This window comes from Castanea sativa, chromosome 10, assembly GCF_040712315.1.
Source record: "Castanea sativa cultivar Marrone di Chiusa Pesio chromosome 10, ASM4071231v1".
Classification (NCBI taxonomy): Eukaryota; Viridiplantae; Streptophyta; class Magnoliopsida; order Fagales; family Fagaceae; genus Castanea; species Castanea sativa.
Genome location: NC_134022.1, coordinates 28,964,963 through 28,982,050, shown reverse-complemented (window position 1 = coordinate 28,982,050; position 17,088 = coordinate 28,964,963). Strand labels below are relative to the sequence as shown.

The following is a 17,088-nucleotide window of genomic DNA, read 5'->3' as shown; positions in this document are numbered from 1 at the left end:
ATATAAGCTTATAAATTATATAGTAAATATTATCCGATTGACACAAAATTTGACATGTGTATTAAGAGCGTAAAAGACGTGCAAACTAATGATTATATTTTCAAAATATGTAATAATGTTAATTTTTTAAAAGAAAATGGTAGCCTTAGATTATAACTAATTTTGTAGCTAAACTTTGTCCAAAAATTTTAAAGTAAAATTTGTATTACCTTGAACATTTTTCTTTTAATTAATTTAAATGCATTTTGTTTGGTTATCATTTCCTTGTTTATTTAGACATTTTTGTTTGTTTGTTGAGAATTTTGTTTATTTAGAACTAAAGATTATAAATACGGTTATGGGCTGGGGTTTCTTGACTCTACTTGATGATTATACAAGTTTTTTTTTTTTAAGAGGTAGAATTTCAATTTATGAAATCTATTTCTGATAATTGGTCTTTTATCATTAGACTAAGACACTAATTGATTACGAATTTTCTTATTTTATTTTTGTTTTATAGAAAGAATTGATTATATATACAAGTTGATTATTGCTCTTCTGCAGCCTTTTTCCGGCCTCATATATATATACACACACACAATCCTATACCCCTCTTCCCTCACCCACCAACTAATGCACATCAATGCCGTACGTACACTGTGCACTACATCCATTGATATTCTTATCTTTGAAGTCTTATGGGGTCTTCCTAGCCATCACCGAATGTCAAAGGAAAATATTTTTTATTGTTTTATGTAAAAAAGTAGTATTATTAATGATAAAAAAAGTAATGGATTTTAATTATCTTTTTTTTTAATTATTTATTTTTAATCATAGGTTCAAATATATCGTTTAAAAAAAAATCAGTTAGGTACGTTATTCTTTGAAATTCTTCCTTGGCATAATCTGCAACGTCTTGCATGTGCTATGTTTGTTCTAATATTGGTAAGATCCCACTTAGACCTTGAAATTATATAATACTGCAAAAGAACACTAATTACAGAAAAGTGGTTTTCGGCGTCAAAGTTTTGAATAACAAAAACAAACAGAGCCAAAGATGGGTCATATTCGTAGTCTTTAGTCCGTAATTACCATTCCGCGTGGAACAGAACAGACAGCCAGCCCATCCAAAAACAAAACCAACAGCTTTCAAGTTACAATCTTTTCAAACTAGTTCCTAGTGGCCTACACTCTATTCTTCTTAGAGCAGCTAAAAATTTAGCTATTTGGCGAAGTGAAAGATATCCGATTTCCCATTCAGAATCTTTAAATGGTAGTGCCATGGTGGTCACCAAAAGTCCATTCTTGAGCTTCCCTGGAATTCACGTAACAATACACATTTGTTTTTTTTAACTTTAGGCAAATTGAGCTCGTGCCCTCTTTGAGTCTCTATTTACAAAGGAGTTTATATATATATATATATATATATATATATATATATGTATAATTATTGTGTATCACACTTACAGCAAGTTGCAAGAAGTGGCCGACTAGTTCTTCTTTGACTTTAAGTAAGTTTATTGTCTTTAAACGGCGGTACATCATTCATGTTCCCTTTGATCCTGAATTTGTGAACAAAGTTACGACTCTTAATTTTGGGCACGTCTTTGTTTCTTGTGAAAGGTAAATTTGACTTAATTTGTCGGTAAGGGGTTGTAGCTAATCTTTTTTCTTTTTGTGCGTGCTGAAGGGAGTTTGGGACCAAGCTAGCTAAATCATATATCTTCCTGTATATCCGAATAAGTGTAAGATATGGGACAAATATTGATCACTACAATAGCCCCCATAATGCATGGCCGTATGTGACACCGGGTTTTGTAAGTTTCTTTTATGGAACCAGAATCTTTTATATATTCTTGAGAATGTTTATTTTATCATCATCAGCTGGTCTCTACTCTTAGATCAAATGCAGCTGGTCTGTCCTCTTCAACACAAACACACACACACAGTGAAAAAAAATCACAAATCCAAATCCATTTTTAAAATTTACCACTCAAATACAGGCCACATTTTAGAAGTATGCTATGCTCGAGATGGAAAAACTTCATGCAAGTGAAAACGTTAAATTGGTATCATTAATTAATGATAATATTAAGTTAAAAAAAAATTTTATTTATGAATAATGATAAAATAATATAAAGTTTTTTTAAGCTATATAATATAAAGTTGAAATATCAAATTGATAATATATATATATATAATATTGTACACATTTGTTTAGTTTACAATGTAATCTTACATTACTAGTACAATATAAACTAAGAGTTTTCTTCGTATAAGAAAATTTTAATTTACATTGTATTTCAATATAAATCTTACATTCTAGACAAAAAAATATTTAGAATGTTGTACACAGTTAGGGATGGCAATGGTGAGGCGGGACCCAAGGATGAGATTTTTACATGGTTTTGTCTTACCCCAACCTTGCCCTATCCTGCATGATTGGAAAAAATTTCTTGTACCATCTCTGTTCCTTGGAGCCCCCACAACGCCTTGCCCCACCTCATAATACCCTACTTCTTATTAATTTTCCCACATCTATTACAATTTTTTTTTAAATAAAATCTGTTTTATTAATAAAAATATATTTGAAATTATAAATAAATTTATCCCATCAAATCAAACAATTTTTTTTTTATAAAAAAAACTGAATAATATTATTCAAGTATTTAACAAGACAATATCACAACAACAAAAAAAAAAATCTCATAATACAAAATTAATGATTTAATAGTATATAAATTTGTTTTGATAAAGACAAAATAAAATGTTAAAATTGGTAACTTATTTACAACCTTGCTAGAGAGAAGAAAGAGGTAGAGAGTCACGTTAGGTAGAATAAAATAAGCTGATGATATGAATGTTTATATAGTAGGGTTTTAGGGTATGAAAAAATTACAATTTAACCTTTACCAATGCAGGGCAGGATGGGTCTAAAAAATTTAAATTCATCTAGCAAAATTTGCCAAACAGCATAATTATGAAAAAATTTTAGGTGGATGGCATGCTTTCAAAGTTTATTAGTTAGTTGGACTATTTTTTGAAAATCGAGGACAGCAAAATCGACTTCCAGCCAAAATCGAGTTTAATATACTCGACTTCCTACCGAAAATCAGCTCTGAGGTGGATAAAAATGAAAGTCGAGTATAGTTGTAAGTGCACAGTTGCACCTGGACCCAAAGAAGATTATGGGCTCAGGCCCAATGAGCCTTGAACAATAAAATTTGTAGAGCGTAGGCTTAGAACCTAGGTTAGAAGTATTGGGAGCTTGATAACAGGCTTTTAGAAGTAAATACAGGTGAAAAACAAATGATAGTTGCAAATGAATCTCCTCGGATCTGAGCCGAGGACTACTTCTTTATTATTTCTCTTTCTTCTTTCAAGATTACAATTTCTTAATTTCTTTCTTTGTTTTTCGATCCCCCCCCTTTTCTTTGGCCTTTACCCCCTTTTATACTTCATTCCCTGATACTTTTCGAACAGTGACCAGAAGTTTCCACCTCACTGTTCAGGGGTCACCTCCCCATTAATGCGGCCAGGGAGGTAGGTGCAGAGCCTTTAATGCGGAGGTGGCAGCCTTTATTCTTGATATTTTCTTTAACACTGGTGCGTCTAGAAGATTTAGGATGTCCCCTTGTAACCACTGGTCTTTCCAGGGTTGTGCTTTGACCTTCATAATGAAACTTCGAATTCTCTAGAACCTTTTCGAGGAGAAGCTCGTCCTCGGCTGTATCCTCTGACCCTCGGCATATGGGCCGACTCATAGAGTTTAATCCTAGAGCAGGTCGGCCCTCCATGTTCCAGCCCAAAGGCCCATATGCCCATTTGGGCCCTTTTACTCCCCACAATAGTAAACTCGATTTTGGCTAGAAGTCGATTTTGCTGTACTCGATTTCCAAAAAAAAGTCCAACTAACTAATAAACTTTGAACGCATGTCATCCACCTAAAATTTTCTCAATATTATACTGTTTGGCAAATTTTGCCAATCCATCTCCATCCCACCCCGTGGTGTGGGTATAAAATCTTTCCCCACCACATTTGCGGGGCGAAAAAAACCCATATGAAGCGAAGCAAAGAGGGGCGAGTCAAGCGAAGCAAGGCAAAATTGTCATCCCTATACACAGTATACATTTGTTTAGTCTATAATATAAATTTTACATTGCTAATATAATCTAAACTAAAAATTTTTATTTGCCTAAGTAAGAGCAACTACACTCGCTCGTGGATAGTCTTCTAAAATACAAAAAATGCTCAATTTTGTACATTTTAACCCAAAAAACCCACACATTAGTCTTTATAAAATTGTCTAAATATACACAATGATTTTGTAAATGAACAGTAACCGTGCATATATACACGGTTACTGTTCACCGTGTAAATAATTTTTTTATTTTTTTTTTCTCTCTCCTCACTTTCTTTTTCTCATTTCCTTTCTCACCTCACTCTCATGGTTACCGTTTACGGTGTTAAAAAAATGAATATTTTATTTGAATAAATATGTATAATAGACAAACTGATGTGGGTGTTTTATAAAAATATGTGTGTAAAATAAAAAAAAGTAAATTTTAAAGGTGTAAAATAGAAAAGTTTTTTAACATACAATAAGTAAAGTAAAATAAGTACTGTACAAAAAGTTACTCATACGGTTTTATAACTGTTAAAATGATACCTAAATTTTATTGACCAAAAAAAGGACGTATTAGCAGGGTCCACGCGGCGGAAGTATGAATTTGGAGATTTGATCCAAAATTCCAATTTACTGGTCCTCGCATATACATGACTTCCAAGTTCCAAGCGTAGTCGCGAGCGTAGTTACAATTTGCACACGCACAGCTGCTCTCACCACTACGCATGCATAACACGATAACATACCATTCCCCTTTAATAAAATATCGTGACATAATGAAAAGTTAATGTTTATATTAAATGGTTTTTTTTAATGGAAAAATGGTTTTTTTTAATGGAAAAATGGTTTTTTTTTTTTTGGTTATTATAAAAGTGGTGTTTCAATCTCTAATTAAACTATTTGATTATGAAACATGCACCTTAAAAACCTTATAAATCATGATGCATAAAATTTGCAAACTAGAATTTTATGGCATGTTTTTCAAATTTATTAAGCCCATTACTCTTAAAAAAACTTTGAAATATCAGAAATTACATTACATTATAACATTTCAAAAATTACAATTTATTCCTTAAAGTTTGGGAGTGTTTAGATTTGACACTTCTAAAATTTGAAACTTTAGAGTGTATAATCTAAACACCCCAAAATTTATAGAATAAAATTCAAACACGCCTAAAATATAGGGGGTAAAATTCAAAATTTGAAATGTCATGATATAAAATTCAAACACTCTCAAATGTTAGAGGGTAAAATCAAAATTCTAAAATTTTAAGGCATAAATTCAATTACTTCCAAATTTTAAGGTTGCAATTTACAATTTATCCAAAAAATTAAACAAGAACATAAAATTAATGAACCCATAGGAGCAGAAGAGAGGATATGCATTCACTAATAATCTAATAAACAATTAAGGAAAACAACACAAAGCGAGTTAAGGTTTATGGCGAAGTTCTTTCCAGTTGTCATAGGCTTTGACTTTATACGAAGTCAATCGAAGAAAAATTCAAAATTGGTTAGAGTGAAAGGAAAGAGACTCCAAAGCAAATCTTTTAAACTCTTTCTCCGATATATAACCAAACCCTGCTCCCTATTTCCTCAGAAAGCTGTTTGCAACTCTCTCACAAGCTAAAGTCAGCCCGTTCTTCTTCTTCGATCTCCTCTGCTCTATCAAAATCTCGTATTTTCTGCACAACAATAAGCTCTTGATGAGTGATTTTGCGTGCATGGAAGACTGGGGTTTGCAAGCAGTAGTAAGAGGTTACATAAATGAAGCCCCTACCACAACCTTGGCAAACCCAAAGTCTTGTTTTGCTCCTTTGAGTGGTGTAGAAGATGACCCTATTAGCTTTCCTGAAATCAGTGAAACCACAACAGTTTTAGATGAACTGGAAAAACTTTACAACCCTGTGTTGCACCCCGTTTCCTCACAAACCATGCTTGTGAGTTCCATTTCCGTTCCAAAAGAGGCCAAGGAACCAGAAAAGCAGCCAAGTAGAAAAGAAACAGCAACTACATATATAAGAAGGTCGGTTATTTGGTGTAAAGTCAATAGAGTTCTGCCTTAAGCTTTTCTTTTAGCTTTTTAGCTTATTTGTTTAAAATTGCTTAGTGGTTATATATGCGGTTTCAATTTTGTTAACCTATCTTTTTTTATATGTAGCAGGAAGAACCAGCACAAAAGGGTAGTGCAACATGTGACAGCGGAGGGACTTTGTTCAGATATGTGGTCATGGCGTAAATATGGTCAGAAACCCATCAAGGGGTCGCCTTATCCAAGGAGCTACTACAGGTGCAGTAGCTCAAAAGGGTGTCCAGCAAGAAAACAAGTTGAGCGGAGCCATTTGGACCCTGAGGTATTCATTATAACTTACAGTTCAGAACACAACCATAGCCACCCGACTCGGCGAAACTCCCTAGCTGGTAGCACCAGGAGCAAATTACCAACATCTAGAAAGAAAGGCAAAAGTAGTACTTCTCCAACAGCCCCTTTGATGTCATCCTCCATTGAAAATGAGTTTGTGCAAAGTACAAGCATTAAGATCGAGGAATTAGAGCAAACAACGGTGCAAGACAATGAAGGTAATGATATTGTTATACCGGATTTGGACAAAGAATTATTTCCATGCCTAGAGGATTTTGATGAACTTATTACTGAAGAACCTGCCTTGGATGTTTGCTTTTTGGACCAATTATTGGAAATATGTCCAGCTTGGTTCATTGATAATTCCACAACCACAAGCCATGGTTGCTAACACGAAGAGGGCAAGTGGGAAATACATCATTTTTGATTTCTCAACACAAAAATGTAAACTGTAATTTCTAATTTTTCAATAACCATTTTTGTTTTGTAATTTAGCGTCCAAGTTGTCTGAAATGGTTTCTGGTATTGGACCAAAAAGATACATATGTTGTATGTTAATTGCAGTGAAATTTTTTGGTGAATCTGGTCTAAGATCCGACTAATTAAAACATTTTAGACCTCATTTTTCTATGATCATTAAATATAATAAGGATTAGGGTCACATCATCTCTAATTTTCTATACGTGGTATTATTATGTGAAAATCAAGTTGGATTTTCTGAGAGTTTTTTTATTTGAGGTGGGACATTTATCCACAGCCCGCCCACCGCCCTATTAACTGTAACGGAAAAGGACAACCAATTAATTTATATTTTATATGAACAGGATAAGGCGATAAGCTTCATTTAGGACCTTACTTAATGTACAATCTCTAGCTAGCTAGCTAGGTATAAGCATTGAAATATAGTTTTAAATCATTATTCTTTGTTATTAGGATTTAGGGCCTGTTGAATCTTTTATTTCCACTTCAAGGGATTGCAGTTTTAAAATTTGGATTGGATGGGCTTTCCACTCGTATATAGAACATACAGTAAAGGATAGGATATAGCAACTAAGCTCAAGAGTTTGTTTTGTTTTTAGACAGGTAGATAGTTGAAGGTGAGTTTCAAATCAAAGACATGAGGCATTATAAATTATGCTATTTCTACTAGATTATTACTTGAACCCCTCAATTAAGCTCGAGTTTACTATAAAATAAAACTATGAACTGTTCCTACTTCTTGTGATTGGTAATAAAACTAACTAGATATATCAATTTATAGGATTTATGTAGTAAAACTTGTAATATACAAGTATAACTCTAATTTTTTTGGGTATATATAAATTTTTTTTTTTAAAATCTTATTGGTCTCATATTTGGGGGCCTTAGTGTATGGCCTAAATGGCCTATGCCTATGGCGGGTTTAGTCAAACAATAACACAACAACATTCAAATCCCAAAGTTTTAAGTTTTTTAATTTAAGTCCTAAATAAATAGCTAAATTGTTAAACACAGTTCTTTTAAATAAATAAAAAATCAAATGAAGTATTTATTTAGTAACAGTTTATTTAACTTTTATACAGAAAGTGTATTAAAGTATAATTGTACTTTGAAAAAGTTTTTTTCAAAAGTAAGAAAAAATAAAGTTTTAAAAAATTGTATATAAAAGTTAAAAGGCAAAAAACTAGCTTATAATTTAGTGCCTAACACACATAAAAATGATAAACAAATTGATACTGGTAACACTTAAGAATTTCTTACTTAATAAAACTAGTTTTTATTTCTTCATCAGTTGCAGCCTTACAGGAATAGGCTAAATGACCATTTTATTTTTTGAATTTATTGGACAATATTGAATTTTGGGGGGCTATAGCCTAGAAGTATTTTTCACATGGTCCTGTCCACGCATAGAATGATACAAAGGTCCAATTATTTATGACGCAATTTCTTTGTCTGGAAGACATGTTTGCAAAAATTGTATTGTTAGAAGTTAGAACAGTATGTTTCAATGTTGGTGAGACCTTAATAGAAATGGCACAACAATATAATTTGAATCTTTGTACTTCTTAATTAATTTCATGAACTCGTGCAAGTTACAAAGATCAGATTCTATATCATTTAAGCACTCAAGTGTTATTTCTGGTTGAACTTTTTTTAGTATATATCACACTTAGCTAGCCATAATAGCAGGTTTATTAATCTGTGACAATTGTAAGCACTCTTCTTTGCTTTCAGCTAGCAGAGCAGCCACTGAACCCACAAAAGCCGCATTAATGTAGGTTGCAGGTTCAGCGTGAGAATAGTCAGATCTCACATCGTTGAAGTGGTCATTTGAATCAGGACCTCCAACTATTGCACCCACATGAGTATTTGGATTTGGTTTGCTGGAAGAGTAATAGTTTGAGAAGCCTTCATTGCAACCCACCTTTGCAGGGTGAGCTTTGATTGAGGGGATGGATGAACCTCTATGGTGTAATTGCATAGGGTATTTGCTGCCAAAGCCCACCATGTAGGACATTTTCATGGGGTTATTTCCCAGTAGATAGTCCACCTGAAACACAGATTACAAATATGATATCTTCATGATTTACGCTATAACATGATTGACCCTCAGGCTTATTTTTTAAGTTTGTTGCAATACATTGGTTCATTGGATGAAATCAGATATATATAAAACAAAAAAAACAAAAAAAAAACCATTTGATCTTTGATTGTGTCAAAGATATCAAGGCCCAATACTATTCATTCTATAACTCTAATCCAGATTCATTGTATCTAATCTTACTTGAAGCGTAAGTAAAGTAACCTTAATCCTAATTGTAGTGTAAGTATTGTAACATTGAGTTAGTCTATAATTAGTTTAGGATTTAGCCTACTATAAATATCATTCGATAAGATGATTTGTCAAATAGATCATTTGGGTGGTATTTCTTCTTAAATTCTTAAGAAGAAATGGTGGTGCAAACCTGTGATTTTGCGAACTTTTTGATTTGAGTGGCAGAGAAATGCATGGAACCACATTGCACTCCATTAACATGAGATGAAATTAAGGTTTTGGTGTAGATGAATAGCACCATGGAAGAGCTTAACACATACTGTAGATTACTACTATCTCTAATATACAATAGCCCACCTGCAAACAAAACAGTAATCAACCTGTCTCAAAAACTTCTCAGCCCCATTGTAGTCAATTATATATAGAATACCCTGGATCATGTAATAAAATAATTCTTGGATTGTAATAATTGTGTGTACCAGGCGTTGTTCGAATTTGTGCAGAGCTACTCCTTGGCATCACTGCACATATAAATGACTCTGCATCACTCTTGAACTTGGTCAAATTCTTCTTCCCACCATAAAATTCCTGAACAAAATCTTACTTATTTCCCCTTCTTTTTGAAGAAAAAACTGCAAATTTGTACCACTAGTTATACCTTTGCTAGTAATGTCTGTGCTCCAACAAATTTGTTATCCCAACTGAACTCAGAGACAGCCTGACTCCACCCTTGGTTGCTTAAGACATAGCTCAAGTACTTCTTTTCTCCACTTGCTGCGTGTAGCCAAGCAGCAGCCCACAGCAGTTCATCCTTATTGACAAGTTTGAAAACATGAGCTTATTATATGAATAACAAGTTAGGACCAGTCTTTTTTTTTATAGCTAGATTCACTTATTTACTACCTGATAGCCTGAATATGAGCAATAGAAAGGGCAAGAAGCACTGTAAGATTTTCTATACTTGTCTGCAAATTCAAACAGCTGCAAAACATATTTAACGAGTTCGATGGGCTTGTGTTAGAGAACTGATTTCAACATGAATTGAAGTTGAATTATGATATTTACTGATTTTGATTGGCTTAGTAGCTTTTTTGAATAATTGGAATGAACCCCTTTGAAGACAATTGAAGCTGCAGAAAGAGCAGCAGCAGCCTCAGCTGCTGCCTCAGTGCCTGGAGATTCTGAGGTGATCTTGTAGAGAGTTCGAGGGGTGTCCATGTCTTCAGGACGCTCCCAACATTGGTGGTCTGAATTACCATCTCCCACCTATGATGAAACCAATATCAATGAGTGAAAATGAGCACAAAAGCCTGAGTGTTTGAAAGAGTTCATTTTTATTGGTTTATTTTCCTTCAAAAAATAAACTCGGTAACAATAAATCAGACACAATCTTTAAAAGCTTGTACAAAAGTCAAATAATAACAGGATAGTATAATTTAAATGTTCTCCCACCCCTGTTGGGGGAATATGTCTCAGTTCAATCCCTTACATGCACCACTCTTTTACATAAAGTGTAGATGCTCCTGAAACATGAGGATAAATCTGAAAAATGTCAACATTGTGTGAAGTAGTATAGATTACGGAATGTGGAACAATAATTTCCCCTATTAAATACCATTCCATGAACACAATCAATGACTTCCCCAAGTTCACGAAATGTCCTTTTAGAGTAAACTAGTTACAGACCCACACAATATGTGAGATAGTTACAATTTTTTGAGTTTATATATATAATTTTTGTTCAGCAGAAAGTTCGGTGCTTCTTCCAACCACATAACAAAGTCTTCAATATAAAAAAACTTGCTTTGTGTGGCTTTGTTTTGTAATATTAACTATTTGAGTGATTGTATGAAAATATATATGATTATTCTTGTTAGAGAATGAAGAGAACAATAAATTTATTTATAAATGAATTTTTGCCATGGTATGTTGAACAACTTATACATTGCAAGATGTCAATAGAAAAAAAATTTCATGCGCTTATGGCAAATTATTTAAAAATTTAAGAGAACCATAGTTATAGCAATATCCTAATTTCTATATGATTTAAACTTGTTTACTCATTTTAAGAAGTCAATTTTTGAATCATTGACTGTATTTATGAAAGACACAAAAATAAAATGACATGTAATTAAATAAAATTAGGAACTTCAAAATTTTGAGAAATCCATGTATTCTAATATGCAAATCATCCTTTAAATTTGTCAATCATATCCATTATTTTCATGGTCTTTACAATTGTATGCAAATCATCCTATTGTCATCAATTTTTTGAAATAATATAAAAGATGTTACTAATCTTTTGTGCCTACTTACTATTTGTTGATATTAAGCAAGGTAAAACACTAAAATTGTGTAATTCACTCAAAAAATAAAATATTAATATAAGCTAAGTGGAAAAAACATTAAAAAAAATAATTCTACAAATAATTAAATTAAAAATAATAATATTACCTTTTGTCACCTTGGACCGAATGAGCCAAAGTGGACTGAATTGGACCAAAATGAACTGAAATAGATCAAAGTAGAAAAAATGGACCAAAATGGACTGAAATAGACTGAACTGGACCAAAGTGGACCGACTTGGAATGATTTCTATTATACAAATCTGTAACTTTAAAGGTGACAATTACTCGATAAACATATGACTAAATGCATGGTTGTGATTTAGTAGCAGGTAGATCACACTCTTTGCGCGTATACAAGAAAGAAAAGCACTACCTGTGTATACAGCGTGGTGGGTGAAGTGTGAGCTCTCAATATGAGGTCAGTGCCCCAACGAATCGCAGTGCGGAGGTGGCCAAGTTGTTTAGCAGAAGATATCTCTTTCTTATACTCAATTGCAGCCCAACTCATCAAGCTCACACTAAATGCCATTGGCCATCCAAACTTAACGTTGTCACCAGCATCATAGTATCCTCCGATTAAATTCACCTGTCAAATTCAAAAACACTCACCAAAGTATCAAATACCATGAGCCAGGCACCATAATTAAACATGAATACCAAGATTAAACATACATGATCATATATATAAAAAAAAATTTGGCAATATTAAGCATTAAATTTAGATATGTTTGCATTTGCTTTCTTCCTTTTTCCATGCTAATAACTACTCCATCCAAGTTTCTTGGTTAAATTTCTTTAAAATTATAGTATATACTAGTGAATTACCTTCTAATACAAGTTCTAAAATATGAAAAGCATGTTTTACATTAATCAATCATGTAAGTGTATATGAGCTTCATACTTTTTCAGTGTGCCCATCAGAGAGTGCGGAGTCTCCCCTCCACTTCACTCTCTGTCTTGATGGCAATTTTCCTGAGCGTTGCCCTTCGAAGAATAAGATGGCTTTGCCAAGTGCATCACCATAGTCATAAGCAGAAGAGCTGCACAGCCCTTCTTCCTCCATAGCCAGCCCATTGTGTATAGACAAGACACACCCCAACAATACCAGTACCCTTAACACTACTCCACAATGCTTCATAGTGACTCTGGATCTGGTTGCATGGTTGCTATTGAGCTTGGTATTTATAGAGCCAGTTGCTATAGGAATGCCCACAATAGGGTATGAATGAAAGGACACTACTCATATTTTACTAACCAATGTATTATCAATCACAAAAAAGTAATTCGATCAATAAATTATTTTTTATATTTTGAAATTCATCGTTCATTACCACATAAATAACTTTTGCATTTTTCAAAAAAGTTATATGACTTTTAAGTGCTTGGAGTGATGTTAGGATACAAAATTTTACAATATAAATATTACAAACTACACATTGTCAATCACAAAAAAAAAAAAAACATTGATTATATTGTTAGAAGTGATGCTAGAATTATTTATTATTAAAAAAATATTAGTGATGCTAGAGATATTAGAAAATTTACTATCTTCTCAAAAAAAAAAAACTACATAGGCCTTACAAATTATTGTCACTAATTACGAAAAAAGAAAATAAATCAAACATTCCTTTATTATGAAGTGTCATCAATCACATTTCTTATCGCATAAATTTGTATTTCCCCATTTCTGCAACAGTGGCACCAATCACTTTAATTACTATGTCAATTTATAAATTATTTTCAAGTACATGTTTGAGCATCATTAAACAACTCCTTACTAATTTCGATTCATTTCAAGATAAAAACAATTTAATGAGCTCAATTAATTAGAATATCAAAAAGTATGGAATAAGAGAATATTTTAGTATTGGTAGTAGATTGAATAAAAGAATTTCATTTTTAGACAAAATAGCTTCAAATAAAACGGAAGTGAGTGGGAATTGATGTGATAACATAGAACAAAGTTTAATTTGAACTTTTCTCATTATATTAATAGTTCGAGAGATTTATTATTGATGAGGCATGGAGTTCAAATTCTTTGTCTCACTTTCTCTATCTCACTCGATGTTCCATGAATAATTGACACATGTCAATCAAATTCTATTAATTGCTAATTTTCTGTCTTATTTCAATTACCTAAATTAAATTAAATGAAAAATAAAAAGGGCACAACAGTCAACACATCCCCACCACCGGCACCACCACCATCTCAATGCCGCCAAACACAACTATCCATCGCCGCTATTACTAGGTATTGGTATTTTTTTTAATTTATAGTTGGTGGATGCCATCATCTCATTGCCAAAACCTTTCTAGAGATTTGAAGAAGACAACTTAGTGGTGGGTACCCATCATAGATTTGAAGAAGAAACTTGTTTTTTAGAATATGATGTTATTATTTTATTCTCCAATGTCTTTTCCATCGGTATGCAAACTATTGGTTAAGAACGAATAAAGACTTAAGAAAGAAAGAATAAAAAAGAAACACGAGACAAATTCTGCTGCTAGTAAGGATTTTTTTTCTCCAGGATTTCTTTGTTCTGCTTCTCTAGCGACCTGTTGCTGGTGACAAGTGGTGGTGGCAAAAGATGGTGGTGGGTTGTGTTGATTGGTGTGTCTTTTTTATGTTTCATTTCATTTAATTTAGGTAACTAAAATAATAAAGGCAAAAAATTAGCCATTAATAAAATAAATTGACATGTATCAAGTTTTTATTTGTGAAACATAGAGTGAAATAAAGAGAGTGAAATAGAAGGTTTGAACCCCAAACTGCAATAAATAGTTTGTAACAGTCCAAGTTTCTCACTTTCAAGTCATAAATGAGGTTGGCACTGCAGTGTGGAGATTGTGTGAGGGGTATAAAGGTGTAGAAAAGTCCAAATAAGTTGTCACAGATGATTGCAATAATCATAACAATAAGATACTAATACCCACTTCTCAACGTCATTACTTATTAGCTTGCATCATTCTCATTTTTAGGTTATTTTATATTTGATACCTTGTATGTGGTTTTTTCTTTTTAATAAATAATTTCGATAGTTATAAAGGAAAAGAGGATTTTAATCTTTGATGTTTCTGCTAGAAACACAAAATACTAGGAGGTGTTGGTTAAGTTACAAAACTCTTAGTGATACCTTGTATAATATACTCCATATTGTTATGAACTTACATCATATACTCAGCGGTTTGCCAATTTGGACACATCACTTAAAATAATCGTTTGATTAGAAAAAGGATGAAAGAATAAATCATTTATCTTTCTGAACTTTTTACCTAAGTCTGATTATTTGAATAAGTTTGGTTTGATTCCAATACTTTGATACATGGACACAACATATATTAAAAAATGATCACTTATCATTTCTGTGTCTCATGCGATACACTAGATGGAAGTTTTTCTCTTTTGAATAGTGTGTAAAAAATAAGAATAATACTAGAGATACAAACTATTTTATAAATTTTTTTACAAATTGTTGATGTGGTGAGTAATTATTGGTAATTGAAAAAATTAATGATATTAATGGTAGGCCTAGATGAAAACCAATAAAAGGTTAATCACATCAACATTTTGTAAAAATGTTGTAAAATAGTTTGTAGTATTACTCAAAAAATAAAATGATGGCCACAAGATTTGACATGCTAATTTAATACATGGCCGTTATTAACAGTGGGTCTTGAGTAATTTTATGATAAACACCCTCCCCTACAATTCCAAACGAAGATGCCATTCATTCCCATCTGTCCACATTGTATCCAAGTTTCTGAATCATCTAAGGTCTTGGGAATGGGCACATATATTCTTGATAGCGACTTAACTATACGGTTCTGATGAGTCTATTTACTGATGCCATGATTATTCTCCATATATCGTGCATATCCCACCCCTACATTTCCAAAAGAAGATGTAAATTCATTCCATTCTTCCACATTGATATTATATCCCATCCGCTAAATTTAGGTCTTGGGCATGGGTATATATCTTCTTGTTACGGTCTTTTTTAGCTACTGTTCTTTTCAGTTTTCACATGGGACCAATACTCGATCTCGATCGTAATCAATGTCTTTCACAAGGATCACATTCACATTTCCTTTCCATGGTGCCAAATTCAGTTCATAAAACAATGATTGCTACCTTTCTCTCTTCATAAATTCCTACTTTGCAAATCAAATTAGGTAACTTATTAGATTGGATCGATGGAAACTTGCGGGGAGAGAGAATATCTGCCGTCATGTGCATGTGCATGTGAACAAGCTAAAATAGCCACACACTCTTCTAATAAATATAAAGCAATATAAAGCATACCCTAAATTATCACCTTGCTTCTAAAACTAAAATTCATTTTCAAACCATGCTTCTCTCTTCTTTCATTATTTATTTATTTTATTTTAAAGCTTTTGTCTATAGCAATAAGTTAATTATTGTTTTTCACTCTCGGAAATAAAATATTTCACATAATGTCCACACTTTCACATTAGTTATTTACATTTTACTCATTATATAAAAGAGTGAGGACAATATTATATGTAAAACAATCAAAGCCGGTAGAACACAATATAACCAAAGATCATATGTCAATTTACACACGCATCTATAATACAATATTATCCACCAGCTATATATGATCTGGAAATTAAGTCCAAATTTTGGTCGAACACCTTTAGCAAGAACTAAGAAATGAATTCCAAATATTAGACAAGTTCATGGGACATACGAAAAGAAGACTAAATGGACATTATACAAATAGTGTTCCAACTTCCAACTACATTATTCAGTTCCTTTATTTTCCTTAGTTAATTAATTTAATACGAGTTTGGGTGCAGAATGTATTGTTGCTTGTTCTTTCTTATATTTATTTATTTATCTACTTTTTGTGTGTGTGTGTGTTAGCTATCCCTTGTACTCTAATTATTATTATATTGGATAAATAGTAAATAATTTTCCAACTTGTCTTGCCCCATCAAGAGACGTGATCTTGAAATATCCTATGATTAAATTTATTGTTTCTTAATAGTTTAAATTTTTTAAAACAATTAGAAGTTAATAAACGTGAGGGTAAGTTTTAAAATTTTTTTTTGGGTAGGTTTTGGGTTTTGAAAACTCACATTAACTTGGAGAATAATAACATTCTCAAAAAAAAAAAAAAAAAAAAAAAACTTGGAGAATAATAAAGAGGTGTAATAATGCATAAGAAAGAGTGGCAATCCCACATTTCTAAGTAAAGAAGTAGAGATGTGTGATATTTCTTATTATTAATGTGGTGTAGATCTTGTGTTGTGACTATATATTGGAGAGCCTAGAGGCCACTCTATTTCTTTGGTCTTGAAATAGAGTACAATTTCTAAACAAACCATTGAGAAACCTTAAGTCTTCTACTAGTATGTGTCTTTTACTAGTATGTCTTGCACCGAATTTTTTAGTTTGTTCCTCCCATATTATAATTTGAACCTTTTATGGGTTCACATTAACTAAAATAGTAGAAATTCACATATATTACACTCATTATTTATCTAACTACT

At 32.4% G+C, this 17,088-nt stretch overlaps 2 protein-coding genes across 3 annotated transcripts; one reads left to right on the top strand and one right to left on the bottom strand.

Annotated features, from left to right (window-relative positions):
• The first annotated feature begins 5,684 nt into the window (after nt 1–5,684).
• Nucleotides 5,685–7,049, top strand: LOC142613752 (putative WRKY transcription factor 29). Of its 2 annotated transcripts, none has more exons than XM_075786239.1 (2): nt 5,685–6,132; nt 6,271–7,049. In XM_075786239.1, the coding sequence occupies exons 1-2, from the start codon at nt 5,813–5,815 to the stop codon at nt 6,857–6,859; spliced, it is 909 nt and encodes a 302-aa protein (XP_075642354.1). In that variant the 5' UTR covers nt 5,685–5,812; the 3' UTR covers nt 6,860–7,049. The 2 variants fall into 2 exon arrangements, with proteins under 2 accessions (XP_075642354.1, XP_075642353.1); XM_075786238.1 differs by having other exon boundaries at nt 6,268–7,049.
• Nucleotides 7,050–8,492: 1,443 nt separating this feature from the next.
• On the bottom strand, nt 8,493–12,718 carry LOC142614125 (endoglucanase-like). Its single transcript, XM_075786670.1, has 8 exons — nt 12,473–12,718; nt 11,945–12,157; nt 10,289–10,489; nt 10,127–10,204; nt 9,882–10,034; nt 9,703–9,811; nt 9,414–9,580; nt 8,493–8,998 (listed from the first exon to the last, which is right to left on the bottom strand). Exons 1-8 carry the CDS (start codon nt 12,707–12,709, stop codon nt 8,618–8,620), a joined length of 1,539 nt encoding a protein of 512 aa, XP_075642785.1. The 5' UTR covers nt 12,710–12,718; the 3' UTR covers nt 8,493–8,617.
• Nucleotides 12,719–17,088: the final 4,370 nt, after the last annotated feature.